This window comes from Numida meleagris, chromosome 3 (genome assembly GCF_002078875.1).
Source record: "Numida meleagris isolate 19003 breed g44 Domestic line chromosome 3, NumMel1.0, whole genome shotgun sequence".
Lineage (NCBI taxonomy): Eukaryota > Metazoa > Chordata > Aves > Galliformes > Numididae > Numida > Numida meleagris.
Window position 1 is genome coordinate 26,506,009 of NC_034411.1, and position 23,192 is coordinate 26,529,200.

The 23,192-nt window shown below is 41.4% G+C and overlaps 1 protein-coding gene across 4 annotated transcripts in view; it reads left to right on the forward strand.

Annotated features, from left to right (window-relative positions):
• EPAS1 (endothelial PAS domain protein 1) overlaps nt 1-23,192 on the forward strand; it is a 103,751-nt gene that overhangs the window by 24,526 nt on the left and 56,033 nt on the right. Inside the window, exons 1-2 of one of the 4 annotated variants that reach the window (XM_021389970.1) lie at nt 12,669-12,701; nt 15,091-15,260. The exons of 1 other annotated variant lie outside the window; for it this stretch is intronic. In XM_021389970.1, the coding sequence (XP_021245645.1) occupies nt 12,684-12,701; nt 15,091-15,260 (188 nt within the window). In that variant the 5' untranslated portion in view covers nt 12,669-12,683. 2 more of the 4 variants (XM_021389973.1, XM_021389974.1) reach the window with 2 other exon arrangements.

Genomic DNA, 23,192 nt, shown 5'->3' on the forward strand with positions numbered 1-23,192 from the left:
CGGCCGGCCGCCCGCGGAGCCCCGCGTCCCGCGTGCAGGTGCTGAGCCCGCCCCGGCCCGAGAGGCGGCGCAGGAGCCGGCAGCCGCCGCGATGACAGCTGACAAGGAGAAGAAGAGGTGAGGGGCCGTGGGAGAGGTGCTCGGGCCGCTCCGTCCCTCGCCGGGCCGCGGCTGAGCCCCGCGGGGAGCGGGCAGGAGGCGGGGGCCGCGGCCCAGCGGGGTTTGGGCTCTCCGAGGCTGTCCCGACGGGAGCAGCGGGAAGGGGCCCGGCCCGGCTGCTGCCCGGAGCGAAGGCGCTGTGCCTGTGGCCGGGCTGCGGGGCCGCCCGGGCAGGTGCACCTGGGAGCGCGGCCGCGGAGGCGCGTTGGCTTGCCGTCGGTTGTGGCTTCTCTCTTAGGAACTTCTGTCGTGTCTTAGGGTGCAAGTGGACGGAAGCATCTTCACAGCCAAACGCGCTTCGTACCTTTTTGCTTAGAGGTAGTTGGCACGCCATGTGAGTCTATGCAAATGGTACAAGCCTAACAAACTTCATTCAGCACGTCTCTGCAGCCGCCTCTTGCTGGGCACTCGGTCAGAAAGAACCCGGTGCGCCCGTGGAGTTCCTCATGTGCCACACGTTTCCTAGAAGGCCGGTTGTGCGAACAGCGAGCCCGGAGCCCAGCGGGCAGCGCTCAGTGCGGGCCGGCGGCCGGGGCAGGCTGGCCATCTCCCTTTTGCCCTAGTGAGCTATTCTATGGAGGAGTAACAGCAATTTAGTACGCTTCTGTAGTCGCTTCAGAGTGTTTTCCCTGTCGATTCTTGAGGCTGAACTTCAAAATAAAACTGGCGATCCCGAGCGTAGAAGACAGAGGTCCGGTCGTGCCTCCGAGCCCATGCATGATTCATATGGATGAGCGAGGGCGCTTATGAGGGTGAGCGCTAAGCGAGTGAATAAAGGTCCACGAAGCCTCACAACAGGGTGTTTATTCAGCCTGTTTTCTACAACAGGCAGTCACAAGGCTGCTTCTATTATTGGCTCAGGTTGCGCTTCTGTTCTGACTATAGATTGTGTTCATAAAAGATGTGATTTGCCAAGTAAGAATTTTATCTCGTTATTTGTCATGTGTACCTTCTAGCTGATGATGCACTAAACACTGGTTTGGGTTTGTAGAAAGGCTGCTTTTTTATTGAGTCACTCTATGATAGTGGTATAGGGGAGCGATCATCGTACGTCCCATATGTTTCCCATGCAGCCCGTCTCTGCTTCTCAAACGCTAATGGATTACAGTTAGGGAATTACCCCCGATGTGATTTGTTCTGCGCACCAGACTTCTGTGCAGAGCATAAAACGTGGATGCATCGTGTGTCCTCTTTTGTCAGAAAGAGCAAACAATTGCAGTGCGGTAAGGTGTGCTTATAAAAACGTGTTATAGAAATTTATAGGAGTTAGAAGAATGAAGCAGCTGTGTATTCTCAATATGCGCGCTCCCTGCCTTCATTGTATCGCCTCTTTTCATGAGAAACTCTTAGCCTCTTTGGGTTTAGCGTTCAAACATAGTCAGGGGGTGAGTGGTGCCTGAGGTTGCAGTGCAGCACGCTGAAGTGCTCTGGTGAAGTGCTCTTAAGTTACAACGTAGAAACTTCACGGATCTAGGGACCGAGCGTTTGATTGCTAATCGCTGCTCTGTCCCCGATTTTCCGTTAAGATTGTGACATTCCAGTGACAGCTTTCTGTCTCTCTCCGAAGTAGGCTAGCAGTTGTTATCTGGCTCGTGGGATTGTTGTGTAAATTGTGATGTTTGTGAAAGAATTGCGAGCGTATCACATGAGTGATTTAAGATACTGTGCTGTGTCTCTCTGTCTGTCCGAGTATGTACCTCAGCCTGGGAGCACTCTGTGCACTGGTCGCGTATTGAAGCAAGAGACATGTTTTCTTAGTTTTTCACTATGATGGAATAGATTTATTACCTTGAGTTCAACAGTTGTTGTGTTATTCGCTCAATTTCTATCCAGATATACAGCTGGGAACTCTAACCTGACTGGCTAATGGCACTTATAAATCGATTTCAGGGAAAAAAGGTGGTGGTGGTAATCTGGTTTACTGGATTTGCAGGCAACTCTGGGACGTATGTTGAGAAGAGCTGTTCTCTTACTGTTAAACAGATGCTCTGTGGAAGATAATCTTTGATTCTTTTAATGGGCCATTTAAGTTGAAGAGCATCCTCAGGTTCTCATTTGGAGCTTTGTCTGTCAATGAGAAAGAGCAGTTGCTTTTCCTGGAACGAGCGTTGTCGCACATTTAGCGATACTGTGCTCGTTTCTTACCTTTAAAACTAGTTGAGATTAACACGATTATTATTTTTAACTTAACAAAGTATTCATTATCTACACCGTCTTAAATACCAAGTATGAGAAACTGATGAGTAAAAGGGAAAAAATCAATTTGATTAAACAGTAAAAGATAGGGAGAAAAAAAAACCTGTATTTCTGATTATTTTGTAGCACAATGATAATGAGTAAGTAAGTTTCAATTTAATCGGGACAGTTTTTAAGTATATCTTGGTATATTTTTTAATTGTTCAGTCATCGTGTGTTTCTGAAAATTTAATATGAATGACATTGTTAATTTGTTAGGATCAGATGGTTTGTTAAACGTACTGTTCTGGATGGACAGCAATGTATGTTTGAGTTTGAGACCAGTCTCAGGACTGATCAGGTACCGCTGAATAGAATACGTGATTTGGTTTGAACTTTGTAACTGTGTTGTGTGGAGCTTGTTGTATTTTTCTAGTAGTATGAGAAATAAACCAATTTTGCAGCTTATGGAGATTCTGTCATCGGGGTTCCCACACAATAACAAATTACTGTTTTGGACCTGAAGCTCAAAAGGAGTCTGTATTGTGACCCAAAGGATGTAATGTTGTGTAAATCTGTTTAACTTCTTCTTGTCCAGAGAGTGACAAATGAGATTTCTCTCAGTTGACTAAATAACTGTCTACTTTCAATTCCTCTTTCACATTTGGCTTTATTAGATGTTGAGGCCCTCTAACAAGACAACTTGTGCCTCAGTTTCTACTCATCTTTACTTCAAGAGAGCGATTCTGCCAAGCTGAAATCACTCTTGGCTGTTGCTCCCAAGGATGAGGAAATGGTCCTGACAGTCCCATGCTCCAGAGCTCAGGTAGCTGCTTGCTTTTAATGGATGAATTTGGATGCCAGGAAATGGGAGCATTTGGATGGGCCAAGGTGTTAAACTGCAGCTTTCAGGAAATGTACTGTCTCAGTTTTACAGCGCCCAGTATGCTTTCTATTTTAAGGCAGGTCAGGATTGTCAGATACGCTGCCTCTTGTTTATCTGTTACGCTGTGATGACGATGAATTAGATCATCTACTTGCCAGTGTGGATTCTTCCTTATGGTCTTCTAAACCTCCCTGTATGTACTTCAAGATGGAGCTTTGAACACATTTCTTAGCAGAATATTGCAGAGATTACTCAACTGTATAAAAAAAATCTTCACATTTTGTTATTACTCAGCCTTTTCCCACACATAGCCCTTGTGTTTAATTTACTCCTGATTGCTTCTATGTTAACATCTGCCCTACAACTTTTCTTCTTGAAGTTATCGAAAGGAGACGTAATCTCCTAAATTCCTGATGAGCAGTCTGTTTGTCGGATGTTAACAATATGACGTCTGGATTTACGCCTCAGCGCCAAAAAGGCAGGCACTTCATCTTGTACGGGTCTTCTTGAATGGCTGTGGTCTCTCAGTACTCAGCAATTCAACTGTGGAGTGACTGGACTTCTGCTGCTGTGTTTGAGTGGGACCAACAGATCCTGCCTTCTGATCCACATCACTTCTATACAGTGTAGTGTTGTCCTGCATTGTGGAATAACTTTGGAAGCTGGGACTGTTTGCAACTGGTGTATTCTCTGCCTGTAGCCCAGTTACCAGCTGGAGGGATCCAGCAAATTCCCTTTCTCGTTCTAATTCAAAACAAATCAATTTTTAGTTCCCTTTGGAAGGAGGTAAAGTGGTCAGTAATAGACACCTGAGCTGGAGGCTATTGCTATAGGCTTGCTGTGGCAATTATAAATTCCCAAGAAGAAGTTTTTATTGAAAAGTAATGCAACCTTATTGGCAATGACATTGCCACTACTTTGAGAAGTCTTCAGTGCGACATTTGATTTCTGTCCTTCTGGTTTCTGCATTCACCACCCTTGCTGTTTTTCTACAGATGTTTTTCTACCAGAGGGCAGTCCAAGGGCTGAATGAGGAATGCTAGGCTACAGGTGTGTACATATGCTTCTGGCTGCAATGGCATGTAACAGGTTGTGCTGACCTCTGACATGGCTTCCTGGTCTGCTTGGAAAGCTCAACTTCAGCTGCCCAGCTCCTGGAGCTTCCATTCACAGAGTTGGAGTGTTTGAGCTTAATGAGGACTGAATGGCATTCACTGTGAGCGCTGTGTACAGTGTGAGTGCTTCTGGTGTGTGCAGCCCTCCCAGAGGTATCTGGACTCCTCAGGATTTGTGCTTTGCACTGATGCCACGGGATGGTTTTCCTTGTGTGTAGCATCTATCTCGAGAATAAGTTAGCAGTATAAGCTTCACCTTCTGTTGTTGGTTGTTCTCTGTTTTGTTTACCCTGTTTGGATCATTGGGAATATATTGCATATTGGTGTAGTTTGCTAATAGAAATTTGGGGATTATGCTGCTAGTTTAAGAGAATCATCAAGAGTATTAAAAATTGATCTCTCTGCCTTTCTATAGTGTATTTTACAATGATGGATTCATAAAACTTTTTAGTATTTTTGTTTCTGGGTCATACGTAAGATATGTTATACATATGCTGTTAGGTGTAGTGGGGATAGAAAGTTTCAGATACTTAATTTCTTAACAAAACTTGATCTATCTCCAGACAAGTGTAAAATCACATTCTGTAGAAGTTGACTGTCACATCTGCAGCAGCTTTGTGAATATTTTTCTTGATGATTCTGCATTCTAAGAACTGTTTGCTATCATGGAAGCAGTCTTAACAGCCCATGGTGGCAGCAGAACTTGGAATTCTTGTTACCGGGGAAAAAAAAAAAAAAACTGGTTTGCAAAGAAGGGGAGAGGCTGTAGTATAAACAATAATCATAGAATGGATTCAGTTCAAATCCGTATCTTTCTAATTTAGAAATGAGGATGTGGGTGGGTGGGACATGGTGTAGGACCGTGTCAAAGGCCTTGCACAAGTCCAGGTAGATGATATCAGTTGCCCTTCCTTTGTTCACCGATGCTGTTACTCCATTATAGAATGCCACCAGATTGATCAGGCATGATCTGTCCTTGGTGAAACCATGCTGGCTCTCTCGGATCACCCCCTCCTCTCTTATTCCAGTCACTGTGGACTTTGCCTCTCAGCTGTGACTTTGCTGATGTGATGGAGAGTGGCTTGGTAACCACATCAGCCAGTTCCTTGAGGACCCTAGAATGCATGTCTGGCCCCATAGACTTGTACACATTCAGTCTCATGAAGCTGCCTCTGACTTGCTCTGGTCTTAAGGGAGCAAAATCCACCCCACCATAACTCCCACCTAGAGGTTCAGGGATGTGAGAGACATTCTGACATTGTACCAAATTTCAGCGTACCTTTTCCAAAAGCAGTGGTTAAACTTTCTGTATTGTACAAAGGTAACTTACTATGCAAAGAGCTAAGTACTGTATTGGGATTTATTAAGTTAAATCTGTTACACCACTTGAGCAATGGTGCAGAAACACGCACTTTAGTTTCAGTTGGAAAAAGCATTAGAGTAGGCAAATAAACAGTGATAGAAGAGGTTGAATTTAAAAATAATTTGGATATATGGAATGGTTTTATTTCTCTAAAGCTAATTGTGAAATCCAGTGATGCTATTCTGTTAATTATACCAATACGTACAGTACCATGTATAAATATTTTAGCAGTTAGGAATAATTTTACTTGTAGTACCTGCCGCAATGTAGACAGAATCTTTCTCTTAAATTAGACAGAAGTACAAGTATGGTTATTGTGTAGCTGGTACTTCTAATTCTCATTTGTCAGTCTTGTGCTTCATTTGCTTGAAAGGCAATATAACAGTTATCTGCTCAGCATTCACTCTTGACTGCTTATAAAGGAGAAAATAACTGCCTTCTTGGATTTACAGGGCTACTTTTCACGCAGACTCTTTCTGAAGTAGGTAAAATAGGAAACTGTTTTGCTGTGCCTTTGGAAAATAGTTTAATGAAGAAGAGTAGGCCAATTGGCTGATAAATAAGTAATGTTCCAAAGTAACTCTCATTTAATTATGCTTTTTACTTCTTGAGCTCAAATCTAATTGTGATTTTGGTTCTTTGTGACTTTATTTAGCTCTAGAAAATTTAGCTGAAACAGAACCTACCATAATATATTTTGATTAAATGTGCTTATTTAGATCTTAAAACAGTTAGACTTGTAATAACAGTCAAGTAAATTAAATTACAAGGACTTTGGAGTAGGATAAACTATCCATTGTGCTCCTCTGTCCACTGCATTACATGACACAACAAATATTCAATATTCCGTTCTATAGAAACTCACTAAATATTTTGCCAGGCAAGAAGCAAAGTTACTTCAGTTGAATTTTTATGTCTGATCTTCAGTCAAAGAGGCGCCCTGGTCTTGACCCCTCCTCTGTGCACGAATATGTGGAATCAGCAGTTTTCTTTGATTAGAATGTTTAGGGTGTTGCCTCCAAAAAGATTGTCTAAAAAATTCAGAAAACTTGCAAATGCTTTATGTTAGCCTGTGGGTGTGAGATTAATACTGGCTTATTTTGCAGCTTTATGAGTAAGTTCTGTGCATCTGTGCAGAAGGAAAAAAGACTTTCTTATTTTGTTTCTGCTTCCAAATGGGACCAAAACAGGGTAGTAGTGATCCTTAGCATTTTTCTCTTTCATTCCTAAAACAAATATGTTGAAATGTGCCGCCCTAGTCAAAAGTATTTCTTCATCCTGCTGTGTATATGTCGTGTAGTGATCTGCTTTCCAGCAAATAAACATTCCGTAGAGTCTATTTTAAATGTCAAGTACTTATCGTATCTCTGTAGAATCAAACTGACTTTTCATAAGGATCTCAACAATTTATTGGTGTTTCAAACAAGTTGCAGGAGAAGTAAACACATGTCTAAAAACGTATCTTGTCCATGCCTTCCCCCCCCCGCCCCAAATCTTGAGGCCCGTCCCTCAATCTCAGCAGTGATCCACATGAATTTAAAACCCAGCTAGAATGCACAAAGGCTGCAAAGTAGACACAACCCAGCTGTGACTGTTCATGAGATATATAACTGGGATATTTTTGTTTGTTTTCTTACTATATTGTCAGTAAGTTTAAGGGTTAGTGCCCCACCAAGATCTTACGATAACTCACAGCAACTAATGTGTCTTCTCAGCTTTTTTTTTTTTTTCAGCTAGCAGCAGTGGAGATTAGGTCACCCCCAGTTTCTCTACGAAGGCAGTGCTTATTTTACAGTTGTGATGGAACAAAGGTGACTTTAAGAGTGATGATTTTCACGAGTATTTGCTTCTGCACTTCAAATCTGTAAGATAAAGGACACCTTTGCATACATGATGGGAAGAAGATGCTGTTTCTTATTGATTTGGGCTGGTGTAAAACCTCCCTTAAATTTCTTTGGACTCAAAAATAATTTCTGCTGCCCATCTTGTCTTAGCGTAACTCTAGCTCTTCCTTTGCTGAGGGAGGCTGCTCTGTTGGCCATTACACCCCGTGAGATAGATGTTCTTGACCTGCCACTCAGCATGCCCATGACATGCTAGCATCTTGGATGTCTTGCTGGTCTTGGCAAGGGTCTTCCCAAGAACCTGGGGTCACAGCATGGTGGTTGGGGGGGACTTGGGGGAATGGTGCTGGCATGGCTGTCACACATCCGACTCTGGTTCTGTATCCCTCTTGGGGTGCAGGATGAACAACATTGGTAACTCATTTATCTTGTCTGCTACTGAACTGCTCCAGTGGGTTACCCTATTGCTTCTTCTACAGAAAAGTCAACAGTACTATGTGCCAGAGTACCCTCTGCTGTCTGCCTCAGAACTTTCTTTATTTTTTCTTTTAAAAAATTGCTTGCTTCCTGTTGCTTTCTTCCCCTTCTCTGCAGCTCCAACAGGATAGAAAGTTCAAGAAGCAGTGCAGCATCCCTTTACATCTGGATATGAATCATTGCACATGGTCATGTATTTTTACAACATTTTACAACATTCTAGAACTAGAGTATGTAAAGGCTCACCCTTTTTTTTTTTCTTTTGTTTATGTGTTTGTTTCAGGAAATTGTATTATCTAATGAGAAGCTAAAAATAGTGAGAGTATGGGGAGATTTTTTTTTTCTATTTTAAAACTGAGCAGCTCTCTATGGATGAATCATGTGGGTGTAACGTTCGGCACTTGATAACAAGCAGTCTGGAGGTACATGTGCAATAAGATTACCAGGATCATTTAGAAAATATTTGAAACAACTGAAATATGAACTTAATCTACTGTAAATGTTTGTTACTTGTATTATAGTATATCAAAATACATTAGTTAGAGTTAGGTAAATGAAGGCAAAAGACAAGTTTCTAAAAAATGAGTTCCTAAAAACTAGAAAAGCTGATATTTGGTGGAGCTGTGCACTTTTTTAAAACCCAAGTTTGCTGTAAAATATTTTCTTGGAAAACAGCTATCCCAAGGAGGAAGTGAGAGCTCATATTAGACTAAAATAAAGAGATGGGATTGAGAAATTGTCAAAACATTTGGAGAGTGCTGAAACATTTTACCTTTTAATTTAACAAGCTGTCTGAATTCCTGTGTTGCACTATAGTGATCATCTGAAACTGGACTATTTAAATTTAGTCTGAATGAGACTTGGGTATTGTTCAACCTCTTTACAATAAAACATATTTTTCTGGTATTTGACTTGATTTCTTTGTTCTTAAGATTTTTTCTGTTTTTTTTTTTGTTTGTTTGTTTGTTTTTTCTACTGAAAGCTGTGGTAGACATGCATGAATCTGTTTTGGTGGCTTGACCTGAATCAAATTCCTGCCTTCCTTTCAGGAAGACTCTTTTTAAGTCTATCCACTACACCAAAATTTTAAAATGTCCCTTCTAGGCTACCGATGGGGCTTTTGTCACTTGAGGCTTTGAACTCAGAACAGGCCCTGTCCATCAAAACCAGCAATTGCTCAAACAAGTTACTGGGTCCAATGGAAATATTGAACTGTCTTTGGTTTTGGCAGGAAGAGTGACTTGTAGATGACAAATGTCTTCTCTAGCTTTTGTTATGGGAACAGCTTTTTAAAAACAGTAGTATAGTGGAAAACACAGCAGTAAAGGTACACCCCCACACTCCAGCCTACATCAGCAGCTCATGATGTTACAAATGGGAAAGTCAAAATATGGAAGAGATGAAAAAAAACCCAACATGTTGCTGAATTTCGAACTCGGTTGTTCTCAAAGGACTGATAATTTTAGAGTCATGTTCTTGAAAACCTGCCTATGTATGGTGAGAGATAGAAATGTTAGTCTTTCCCACGAAAGCTGTTGCTTTCAGTAACAGATACAACAATATCTTGAAATGCACTGATCCTAGTAGGTGACATCCACCTCTGCCCTTGCACATGTGTTTTCTTAGTGTGTACTATCTTACATACAGAAGGTGATTTGCTGCATTACTGCCTTTTAAGAATCCAGTGTAATGGCCTAGATTTGTTGCATGAAGTCTTACTTTGTTGAAAAAAGTTACTATAGAGCGTTTTTCCTTTAAAACGTGTTTGTAAGATGCAAATACTGGTTAGATAATAAACCACGCGTGTGCAGAGCTCGAAGTCGCGTGGTTATGAAGGGCTTATTTTAAAGGTGGTGGAAATGTGCTTAAAGAACATTCCTTGTATTTTGTTTCGATCATTAGCATATCTAAAGTCTTTAATGCCATAAAATGGTACTTAAACTCTTGGTATCGCTGTTGTCTTCGCACTTGCATTTGTATGATAAACTACAAAGCAGCCCCATTCAGCCATTGTTTTTCGGACATTGTAGCAGCTGTTGTTGGTCCTTTAGCCCTGTCTATTCACCATTGTATTACCCTCTTCGTGAGTAAATTCTTGGTGCTACTGGCTAGTTGTTTTCGCAGTACTTCAAAGGTCTGTGTGGCGTTAACAAACACTAGGAAAAAGCGCTCTCTGAATTTTTACATATTTAAATGCGGAATGTTGCTGTGAATGTACCAAACTATCATGGACTTTGTATCTAAAACTTGGCGCAAATAACAGAATGTTTTCTGATACTATGCGTTGTTGATCCTGCTTAGATTTTCATATGCCGCTATGATAAAATATTTGTTGGATGATGTCAATGAAAGTATTATCAGGCTTGCATAATTATGGGGAATATTGAATATGAGTTTGAAGCTGGTATGAATTTTGCAGAGAATGAAGATTATTTTTTTAATGGTATTTGGACCACGACTATATATACATATGCAAGAAGAAATTCTCACATTGGATGTCTCTATTGGGAGCCATCCAAGCAGGGAGCACTCCTAGTTCTAGCTGCCTCTGGTTTTTCCCATCCCTTCTTGGAGAGAATCTGCCATGAAGGAAACCTCACAAGGAACCGTAAATTTGGGATTTACTTCTTGCCCTGTCTCCCCATGCTGACTGGCATGACTCTTTTCCCACTGTCCTTTTAAAGTGACTCTTGTACTCTGGGGAATGCAGAGAGATGCAGTTAGCCAACTTTTGCCAGCAGGATAAGTGAATTTCAGCTGCAGAGTAGGAAGCCAGTTCCTCCTTTGCTTTCCTACCCTATCTGTTCAAGAAGGCAATGTCTGGTCTTAACAAAATGCATTACTTATATTTTAAAGAAAATGTGTGGACTCCTTTTGTTGTTTTCAGCAGCTATCTATTGCACATGTGCATGAGTGATTTGGAGGAATATTTGTTTGACTGATGGAACATCTTTCTGGTTGTTTGATCCAGCTGAGGATCAAACAGGTGGGCTGTTTATGTGCTAAAGGTGTAAGGTTATCAGTTACAGTTAATAACTTCAGTTCTACTTTTCTTTTCCTCCTGAAAATGATTTGAAGGATGTGTTACTGCCATTACTAATCAGCAGGACATTTTTATGAGAACATCCTTTCCTTAAATTGTCTTAACACTGCTACTGGCTTTTACATAACAGCAAAGCTGTGTTTGCCTTCCCAGTGATTCACAAGAGGGACTATCCTATTCACTTAGGCATGTGCTGACCTGAAAGTGGAATAGAAGCAAGTGTAGGTAACTTGAGGGAAACTTAATGCTGGTGTTTCGAAATGCCCATTATTTTGTGCTTAAGAAAAAACAACCCCCTCAACCCTACTTTTGTTTGTTAACCACACAACTGGCCTGAACAAAGCCTCTCTGGAACGGGGAACCTGGGCCAAAGCACAACATAATGCCCAGCTAAGCTGAATAAAATGTTTTTTTTTTATTATTATTCCACCTCTAGAGCTGGTTCTCCGCCCTCAGAACTGATTGTTGCACGAGGTTGCTGAGAGAGTGAATGTCACCTCTGCAGCTTCTTCTGCCCTCTCCTTTCTCCACCATGTTCTCTCTCTGAAGGTTCTGCTGCTCAGCTGGAGTGTCCAATGGATTGGTAGTGTAGCTTGGCCAGAGTGGCTGATCTCTGTCATCAGTCTTTGTTTTCCAGTCTGGAAAACTGGTGTGATATTATATCCTTCCTTCTACCCTTATTTATTTAGAGTGTAAACTTATGAAGTGAGGGCTTTCTATTTCCAGGCCCCATGCAATGCCATAGCTGTGTTTAGCAAGAAGCTCGTGTGATAAACCTGATTTGAAAACACTCAAACAGGAGGTTGTCAAATGGAAGGAGCTAAGTTATCTCTCGTTCTCCTGGCTGTTTGCCTTCTTTACTGCACCGCTACATGTTATCCCTCAATATACAGGTTACACCCACACGCTGACGTGTGACCTAAGCCCTCATTTGCGTCACCTTCATTTTGAGCCCTCCTGCCACATGAGATCAATATGCAGGTCAGGAGATGGGGTGGTGGTGGGGCAGGGAGTTGTACAGCCCTGAACGTGTCTGGAAGGTAATAACCACCTAGATTCCCTCAGATTTCCTCATGATGTGGGTAGGTGAGCAACCCAACAGTGTGACAAGGACGAAAAGAAGGATCCAACTGTTGCACAGAAACCAGAGCTCCTCACAGACTGGGGGCTTGCAAGCACTTCAAATACAACTGTTTGGTCTCCATTTCTCTGAGCTGAGAGCTGAAGTGGAGGAGAGCAGTGCTGAACTACAGAGTCAGCCTGGAGTGCTTGTAGATAGGTGAATGCGAGCAAGCTCCTTCCGTGGACCCATGGTCTTCACTCAGGATAAGGTTCTACTGCCTGTGCATGACAGACAGTCCTGGAGAAGGAAGCAGGCACTTTCCTGAGGTTGAGGAAGAGAGTGAGAAAAGCATAACGTTTTGTACGGGCTTTTATTGGCAGCTTTGCATAGCGTATAAGCAGGCCTCAAAAAAGATAAAGCAAGAAGCCGCGTTATCTGTGCAGCACCACTCCTGTCTCTTTGCCTGCCAAAGCTTAAAAAAACTTCCACCCCCCTCCCCACAAAACTAAACACCATAAACAGAGCATAACACAATGCCAGCTTCTCGAAAATGAAGTCATGAACTGCAGTGACCCGGTAGTTTTACTTTCTGGGCTTTATTTATTTATTTTTTTAGGGATGACAGATGGTGCTTATTGTACGAGTAGTGGCTTCTCTTCAAACCTGGGAAGTACAATGAGCATAATGTTGCAGGGAGCAAAGTCTACTTTGCAGGTTGCAGTAAAGGTTTCAGGAGTAACAATGGCTGATGTGGAGCAGAGCTCCAGCTAAAGACAAAGCTGAATGACAAGAATGTCTGGAGCCTGACTTGTTAAAAACTTTAAGAGCAAATCATGCCAACATGAAGTCATTGTAAAGCGTTCCTTTGGAGGGAGTCAATGTAATGAATACAGTGGAAGCATAAAATGATTTCATGTTGCATTGTGTTTTGAATAAGTTACAGCCATTGAGTGAATCTACTGAATCATTTGTGTACTGGGATGTGTGCTGCTTTCTTAGGGTTTCTTAGTTTGCATTTGTACCTTACATAGCAGATTGAGTGTGCTGTTTTTATACCAGAACAACTCCAGCTCCTAAAGTCTGATACTCTATGAGGTCTGCTCTGAAAGTGGTGCCTCCAGTTTTATTATGTTGGCCCACAACGTCAGAGGTGGGTGTGGGTGGTATGGCAGTAGAGGCTGAACCTTCCTGCCAGTATTCCATTACATTTTGTTGCTGTGTGACAGATGGCAGGAGGGAGGCAGTCTGACAAAGTGACATTTGACATGGAAGTGCATACAAAGCAAATGTGTGTCACTGAATTCCTCCACGCAGAAAAAACAGCTCCCACTGACATTCATTGATGCTTGCTGAATATTTATGGCAACCAAATAGTGAATGTGAGCAAAGTGAGGCAGTGGGTGGTGTAGTCATGACAGCAACGTGAAAGACAAGCCACATTCTGGATGGCCATGCAGATTTTTACCAGCGTGGCATGCAGGCTCTTATTCATCACTAGCAAAAATGCACAGCTAATGGTGGTGAATGTGCTGAAAAATAGTGGGTTTTTTTAGCTGAGAATTTGCTCTATCAAATAGCGTTATTGTACTCTTGTATCTGTTGTAGTTTCCATGGAAATAAATAAGAAATTACATCTGGAGCAACCTATGTACGTAGAACTTGCAAAACGGAGTTCAGTTCCTGCCTGAGATCTCTGCATACTACTTTGTGAAACTACATTTGAAGAAAATAAGAGAAGCTGTGTAGAGTGTGAACCTTTATCCCTCTTGAAAAGGGCCTTCATGATCACTCCACTTGGATTTTACCTCAATTAAGTGGTAGATTAAGTAAATAACATGGTTAAACACTCAAGAAATTATAAAAGTGGATTAAAAATCAGTTCTTACATAGTTTTTTGTGTGGGAATTAACTTCGGATTTTCAAAGTTATAGAAGGAAATATTTAATGTGCAAATCTATTTTAATATGCTGTGTTGAAAGTATTTAGTTTGCTCACATACCAGGAATTGTTAGAGGACTTACAGGGAAGCTCTGGAATATGAAACTACTGTACCACAGGAAAATAAAAAGATATATAGATATCTAGAGATATCGTAGTATGTCCCATATTTGAAGGAACCCACGGGGGTCGTCAAGTCCAACTCCTTGGCTCCTTGCAGCACCACCCAAAATTCAAAGCCAATGTCTGGGAGCGTGGTCCAAATGCTTCTTGAGCTTCAGCAGCTTGGGGGCTGTGACCCAGGGTCTGTTCCAGCATCTGGCCACAATCTAGTGTAGAATCTTTTCCTAATCCACAAACTGACTCTCTCCTGATGCAGCCCTGTGCCATTCCCTTGGGTTCTGCACTACCTGTTGAGAGCCAAAACTTCTCTCCTTCCACCCCAAAGGCAGTAAATGCTTTATGTCTTGAGGTAGTGGGTATATTTTGGTTTGTTGTAGATGAATATGAATTGGATACATGAAGTTCAGAGTATGATTTTTGGATTGGTGCATGTTGCCTTTAAATTCCTTTGGAATGCAGTTGTGAAAAGAAATTTCAATGTAAAATTTAATTGGAATAGCAATCAGATGGTGATTAGAATCATAGACTGGCTTGAGTTGGAAGGGACCTTAAAGATCATTAGTTAAAAACCCCCTGCCTTGGGCAGAGTTGCATCCTGCTAGATCAGGCTGCCCAACCTGGCCTTCAGAGATGGAGCATCCCTTGCTTCTCTGTGCAGTTCCAGTGCTGAATAGACCAGCCTTCAAATCCATATATTTCTAATTTAGAGATGAGGATGTGGTGTGGGACCATGTCAGAAGCCTTGCAGAAGTCCAGGTAGATGACCAGTTACCCTTCCTTGGTCTACCAGTGCTGTCACTCCATCATAGAAAGCCACCAGATTGGTCAGGCATAATCTGCCCTTGGTGAAGCTGTGCTGACTGTCTTGGATTACCTCTTCATATTGCCTTAACATATCTTCCAGGAGGATCTGCTCCATGGTCTTCCCAGGCATAGAAGTGAGGCTGTAGTTCACCAGCCTGTAGTTACCCAGGTCGTCTTTTCTCCCTTCCTGGTGGAAGTAACTCCAGTCAGCTTCATGCTTGCAGCGAACTATGGTACAGATACCAGAGTACATCAGGAGCTTGCAAAATGGTGAGAAGCAAGATTACGCTCACACCTCAGTTCACAGAACAACTTGTTGCCTTTGTAGAATGATTTACTAGTTTAACTTCAGTGGCATTTCAGAATTCATGAAATATTTGCTTGAAATAGATGCCTATAAAATACTTTTCCTCAGCACTTCTGAGTATTTCAGTGTGTTTAAGCCTCGCCAGTTTTGGAGAAATGTGAGAATGTTTTAATGTTAACACTTGAGAGTGCAAAATGTTTTATGCTGGCCAGAATAAAATCTTCGGTGTGAGTTTGAATCAAGACCTGAACAGTGCCATTGGAGCTCTTTGTTCTGGAAAGCAATTGCTGTCTTCAACTGGAGAAACAAGTAAACTTCTAAACAGTGATAGCTTTGGGTCTGGCTGTAGAAAGGTATGTTTTGATTGGAGAGGTCCAATTGTGTATGCATCTGGTATTTGCTGTCATGTTCATGATTAATTTTGGACGTTGTTATACTAAAGTAACAATGAAGCCATTGTCACCAGTAACATTTTCACTTTCCTGTGTTGCTGTGATGCTCATTTAATTGTTTTTGCAAAAGTGCTAGGATATGGGAACTTTTTCATGTGTGAACCATGGGGAACACGGGAATCTCATGGTAAGAGTTTGGTATGTTTGTCGTTCCCGTAAGGGATGGTAATGAGGAAAACTTTTCAAATCAGTTCATTGCTGGTGGTAATTCCTATCTGCTAAAAATCTATTATACTTCTCAGAATCTTTTCCCCCATCAAGGCAGCGGTACTGTTTGGGTTTTGTTTGTACTGTGTATTTGCTGGAAAGAGAGCCCTATTGTTTTTTAGGAGGTTGATTACAAACATAAAACAGATTCTCTTGAGAATGCTTTGTCTACACTCATCACAATTGGTAATTGTTTTGTGTTGTGTAATACTTTGCATGCTGCACTGCTTATTTGGAAGTATCTGTGTAAATCTCAGAACGGATTTCCACATCAAACCATTGATGTTTTGAAGGTAGGTCCTAGAATGAATCATGAAACTTCTCCAGACTCATGTACTGCTAGATGATGCGTATTTGGCAGATTGAGGCCAATTTTTCTAACCATTTTGGAGACAAAATTCACTGCACTTGAATGGTATCTTCTTCAAGTAAAACCTGGGTTAAATAGTTCTCAAAAATAATTAAAAAAAAACAACAAACAACAAACAAAGAAATGAAAAAACATCCCAACAATTACTTTCTGCATGGAAACAGATTGAAGCAGTGTCATTGTGTAAGAAGTGGGTGTCATTTTATTTGCGCCAAGTCCACTTGCAGCGATCATTCCAAAATGCCAAGGGAAGAGGAATCCAGGACCCTCACGTATCCTATTCACAGGGTGTGTTCAGGTGGAGATGGGCAAAATGCATGGAAAAAGTGAGACTTCTGCCACACGTTTTCTTTGTAGGTTGCTTAATTGTAGATGAAATTATAGGGAGCATAAGAACAAGTGGTCTATTAGCAAAGCCATAAAAACAAACCATTTGCCACTTCTAACAAATGTTGAACAAAAATACACTCCAAATTTTAAAAATAAATGAAGACTTGGCGAAAAATAAGACCTGGGTTTATCTGCATCTCATCAGGTACATGGCGTCCTGGACGGCAGCCCACTGGCAAAAACATGGGGAGTGTTATCCTTTGCAGCACTGGGAATGTTCTCTGCTGAATTTGGCGCCAATGACCGAGCTCTGCTTGTTAGCTGGAGTTCACACAGACTTCTTGCCAGGCCTGCCCAGAATACTGTCTCCTCTGACTTCCTGTGGTCTTGCATAATATTTCCTTGCTACTTGTATAACTGCGACTCGATCTGGTCACTGCCCTGTCAGACAGTTGACTTTTAAAAGGCCGGCCCCGCAAACGTGCGGGTGAGTGGCCTCGGCCTAAGGAGCCATCCCTGCAGTGATGCTGGCGGAGATGCCTGGCCGTAGGGAGCCAGGGCTATATGGTGATGCACCATGCTGGGGAGCAGTGATCCTGCCTACCTCAACCTTGGGACGAGAGAAGCACCAGCAGAACTTCAGATTGACTACACCTTCAAAATAAGAGCCACTGTGACTGGTTTCTGTGGCAAATATGGGTGTTAATTAAGAAGGGGGAGATGATGACAGTGTATCAATGAACGAGCACGTTCTCAGAGCATGGTGGAATTCTCATCATTGTTAGTCCTCACTCGATTAGGAGTGCTTGTGTTTGCCTTGTGATTGTGCTTCAGGTATCGAGTGTCAACTTTAAGACGAAGATGACAGAATTTAAGAAAGCATGCTTCTCATTCTGCTGATTTTTTTTTTTTAATGCTTATGCACATGTTGTTTCTGCCATTAATAAAGTAATGCAAATTTTAATGTTTACTGCTTAGAATCCTGGATTATTCTTATATACATTTTGGAAGTGAATTTCAAAGAAGTTTGTATGATGTATTTTGACGTTTATACTGGTAATTTTTTTAAATGAGCCGTGTCAGTAACCCATTTACTAAAAGGTGGTCATCTAACATGACATCTTCAGCAGTCCCCTTCTAAGTGTAGCTTTCAAGCTGTTAATCCTGTTCTTTGGCAACCCCATTCCTGGCATGACTTTGAGAAGATGAAGAGTAAAGGTTACAAAACAGTTGTTTCAGCACACTTGTAAAATTACTCAGTGGGCTTCAGTGATTTGTGAATTACAGTTTTCAGCTCTTGTATGTTCTTCTAGTTATGTGCAGTTAAGAACTAGAAGAATCATTTTAGGGGAAGCTTTTGAAGTGACTTAGTCATCACAACCCCGTGAGATTTTGTTTAAATCATCTCATCCTGTCTCCTCTTCCACGAATCCAGGTTATCCAGTTGTCATGGTAACTTTGACATAGAAAAGTTCATGCTGCCTACACGTGACTTCTTGCAACACTGTTTATTAATTTGGTTAATTTAATAGAAAAGATACTTTTATCAGTTAATGCGTATTATGAGGTAATTTTCTGGTCAGTTTTTATAGACTAACCGATATGGCAGCTGGAAAATTCCCAGAATAACATAATAGCAATACTCCTGACATCTAGCAGACTATTTTACAAGATTCTGAAAACCAGTATTTCTGGGAAGATTATATAAATACACCACATTTTTGACACATTGGATGCCCAATAAGCCTGATTTGTCTGAGCATTTTTCTTGCAAATGATGGAGAAGCCTCTTTATGTGCCAGTACAAAGCTAGGTTCTCACTGATGGTTTTGGGGTCCTAGAGAAGCCATACAAATAGAAATTGTATTGTAGAAGTAGACCAATGCTGAGTTGGCTCTAAAATTAAGGAAGAAACCTAAGGATTATAAAAGATACTGGGCTGGACATAACTTAGCCAAATGCAGAACACAGGCCACAGTCATGAGGAGAGATTTCCCCTCTCTATAGAGAAGCAGGTGAGGATGAGTTTTAGTACCTGGCAGTCTGTTTCTTCTTAAGAGGTTTTTCCTCTACTATGTAAATCATCTGAACAGTTTTAAAGGATTTCAGAAAAAATCACTATAAATGCTCTTTGAATCAAAATTTAGCGGTGTCTGAGAGGTACTCCCTATTATTTTCTATTTTTCTTTTCCTTAGTTTTTCTTTGATTTAAGTAGGTGCAAATGATTGTTGTGGAAGTTTTAGGGGGACAAATGCCCACCGCATTCAGCAGGAGTTTTATTTGCATAAACAGCTCAGGGTTGTGCACTTGTACACATGTCTAAATATGGATCATGGTCAAGTAAACAAGCATGTAGCTGTACGCAGCAATCTGCATTCAGAGCTGGGGAACACCCTGTGCCTCTCATATGGCTGTGTACATGCCTGCATCTGGAACTCCTTGCAGCCTGGTGCTGAGGGCCGCGATCGCCAATCCACGCGGGCCTCACTGCAGGAAGGGAGCGATAGCTATCTCTGAGGGGTAGAGGCCTCCGTCATTGGCTTTTGGAGCAGTAAGATACTGCTCTCCTTTGAAGGACATGTCAGGGCAGATAGGAACTTTCAAAATGCCTGCGCTCACAGATAAAGGGAGAAGGCAGCAGCTTGACTAACGTTGGTTGTTTTCAGTCCTAGAGGCCTGTCGTTTTGTGACGCACAAGATTTTGCTCCCTGTTCCTCAGGATGAACTTTTGCAGGAGCAAGAGTAGACTTCTTATCTAAGGAAGAAGCTGTGTACAGACTAACTGGAAACATTAGAAAAATGGGGCTATGCTTGTGCTGCCAAAGAGTATCAGGGCATTTCTTGTGAATCATGTCCTGCAGCTGACAAAAATATCTGTAAATCTCTTTGTATATATTTTGTAAAGAGTAATGTGAAATACTCATGACTATTTGGATACTCTTTATACATATTACAGAAGATAAAGAGCAAGTGATATATATGTGTATTTATTTAAAATTTTCTTATTATCATTTTAAATTTCTTTATGAAACTTAGCTCTAGACTGTAGTCTGTCCCCAAAGAAAGCCAAATTTGTGATGCCGCTGCAAAGTATGCCGTGTCTCATGCAGTCTTATAGAGTGTATGCTGTAATTAGGGATCTGTGCACACGAGGAAATGACGTAGGTGCGTAATAACAATTTCCTTGTATTACCCTAAAATCCAATATCCTTATGTACTGAAGACCTCAGGAGTTTTGGAGTAGCTTCTCCTGCTGTCTGAAGTAGTCATGCTCTGTACTTTTCAGAGGATAGATCTTAGAAGCACAGATAAGTGCATTTCTGTGTCTAAGCATGCTTTAAAAGCTTGTGGTTTGAAAAAGTGAGATAAAGGAACTGTAAAATTAACAGCGAAAACCAGCACATGCTATGGTGAGGAAGTCTAGTCTTAGCTATAATATACAAAATAGAGATCTGAAAAGCTCTCTGGTTGTCAGATCTGCCAAATCATGCAGATGCAAATGATAAATATTGCTGTTGCTTATGTTGCATTGGTTCCCATCTGTTTTAAAAGCATTAGGGAATCCTGCAGATCTGGAATCAAATTACAAAAATTTTGAAAAGTCAGCAAAAAAGTGCCGGAAAGAACAATGGCGTCTCACAAATTTTACACACTTAAGTTTCTCTTAACAGCAAAAATAAGGAAGTTTCTGTTTTCTTAAATAAGGAAATTTCCATTTCCTTTAATGAGGAACATTGTTGAAACGAAGGTGAAGAGAAGCTCAGTGCAATATGAGCTGTGCAGAGCACAAGAGGTACACTCTCCTTCTCCTGATGTGAGTTCTTGTTTAGTCTCAGTAAAGCATCTCTTTGGGTGAAGTGGTGTGTGCTACCAAGGGCTGGGAAGGGGCAAGGTGGCTCTGCCCTTTCTGCGGAGTCCAGTTCCGCAGCGTGATTTCCTGACAAGGCTGCACTACGTTGCCTGCTATACAGCAGGGCTGGCCAGACCAGACCATGAGCAGTGAGGAAAGGAGATGAGCAGTTTAAGCTCTGAGCGTTATGCTGGCTTAACACAGCGTGTAATTTGAAAGGTTTTTGCTGAGTCTTAGGTCTATGCTAGTCATTGGAAGCATCTGTGGCCGCTGGACCAAACTTCTTGGGGATGGTGGTCCAGTGAAGAGCTATGGGTAATACATGGGGGCTGGGAGAATGTTTTGAGGAACCACCACTCTGTTTTCTCTGCCCTTCTCGGAGTCCTCTGATTGAAATGAGCTGATGGGAAGATGCTGGGCTGTATCCACCTCTCCCCTGGCCCACCAGGGCTATTCCCTATGTGTCTCTATAGATAAGGATACTTCAAGAAGGTTGAAAGGATTGAAGAAATAGGCACACAAATTACCTTAACAGGCAACCAGCTTCACTTCTGTTCTATCCAAATTCTCGGCAAAAACCTGTCCTGATGATTTTTTTGACCATGCATGCTTTTTGAGCAGACATCTTCATGATTGTATATCTATTGTTAATACAGGTATGAATCAACTTTCAGTCTGATGTTTAATAAGGACTCTTACAAAATAAGTATTTTTGTTGCTTCTGCTTTGCTTTGTTTTGCAGAAAAATAAACAATTGCTACTAATTATTCCTTAGTAGTTGCCACTCCTTTTCTCCAAATGGTATGTATTTTATTCCTCAGCAAAGCACATTTTGCATACTGTTAGCACAACTTTAGCCTTGGTCAAGCACTAGGGGATTACTTAGATAAGATACTAGCCATGGCTAGCGTAATCTCTTGATAAAACTAGAGCATCATTAGGATGTAAAGCTATAGCCTTGGAAGACAGAGAAAACAGTATGTAGGACTCTCTGAAACTCTTATTGAATGAGAGTCATGAGCAAACAGATTTTTGCAAGGATTATAGAGATCCTTTTGTTAACTTTTGAGATAATCATTAAACCCTTTTCTTGTTGCTTAAAAATTGGTGCTCTCAATTGTTTGTTACTGTTAAATCAATGAAGTAAATTACTTGGTAATAAATTCCAGCATGGGGAAAGAGTGTCATGTGTCATAGTCTATTTCTAGCAGAATTTGAGTACTGGAAACATAGGAAAAATGAAAGTTGAAGATTAATGACTTAATAACAAGATCTTTGGGACCATGCCTTAAATATGGAAGACAGCAATTTACATTTGCTTCCTGTAGGGTGACTTTAATAAGGAACAGAAGGCATTTAGTATATGCTAATGCTGAGTCTCTTCTATGCATCTGTTGAACTTGGAAACTGTAAAATCTGTGATGGAGACTTGTAAGATGGTGCACAGACAGATATGAGAGTGATGCTGTAGGCAGGGAGTGATGAGGAGAGGAAATGGTGATGAGCACTCCAAAAAGCTTGGGGGGGCATCAGCATAGCTAATGTGGAGTTCTGTTTGAGAGAGAGATGTTTACATGCTAGTTAGAATTGCATATACAGCAAATAGCCTTAAAAATATTTTGTGGTCACCAGTACTTACATACAAAGCAAAACCATAATTACAATGCTGTTCTTGTTTTTGGAACATTATCGTGTGCCAAACAAGTTCTGTGTATTTGTAGGGCACAATAATGTCAAAGATCAACTGAGTGTGAAGAGGATTGGTTTACAGGTACCTGCCGTATTCACAAAACCAGCAAAAGCTAAATTCTCATTCGCATTGTGTTGTGAAGACACTAACCTTCAAGTGTTTGTCTATGGCTTCTGCAGCACCTGCTCACAGAGCCCACGTTGCCCCAGTAGGTGGTAGGTGGGTGGCTGGTGCTGGTCGGGCTGTGCAGTCTGTGAAAGGACATCATTAAGGTCCTTTTGTTCTTCCCTAGTGATGTATGAGCAGCTTCCAGCAGAAAAAAATCCCCTTAAACGGAGTTTGCTGATGATAATCATGTCTTATGAAACTCAGTAGTTTCTCTTTCCTGTTTTGATCGTTCTGGTGGCTTCTTTTGGAATGCTGTCCAGTGTATTGGCTCCTATATTTTTTTGAAGTGTTTCGAAAAGTTCAAGGAAAAATTTTTGGTTTGATTGGAGAGTTTAAGAAGCAGGAGTCCTCACTGCAGTTGGAACAACAATTTCCTAGATAGTTTTACACTCATTCAGCCTTCCCTGTCCTACCAGTGTCCCTGCTGTTGGTTTTAAGATAAATTATAGACCTGGAACAGCATGTAGGTCAGATGCCTGGCATAAGAAGCAAAGACTTCATCTTTGGCAGAGCAGCCAAGCTCCCACAGACCGAATGTCTCCAGGATTTCTCCAGGTTAAGTGAAGGGTATTGAACTTACTCCTCCAGTCCAGCTTGGAAAGCTGACAATCTCAAATCATTTGTTGAACTTCTAATCAAAACAAAAAAATCTTTGTAATGCTTGGAAACAGATCGCTAATAGTTTTAATACATTAGAAAAAAACCCTGCTATTTGTGACAAAATGCTTGTGTATTAGCAGCAAAGGAGCTTTGTCATTCATTCGTAGCATGTTTTAAAGAAGCACCAACTTCTTGCAGGCATGAGTAACAAAGTAAATTGAAAATGT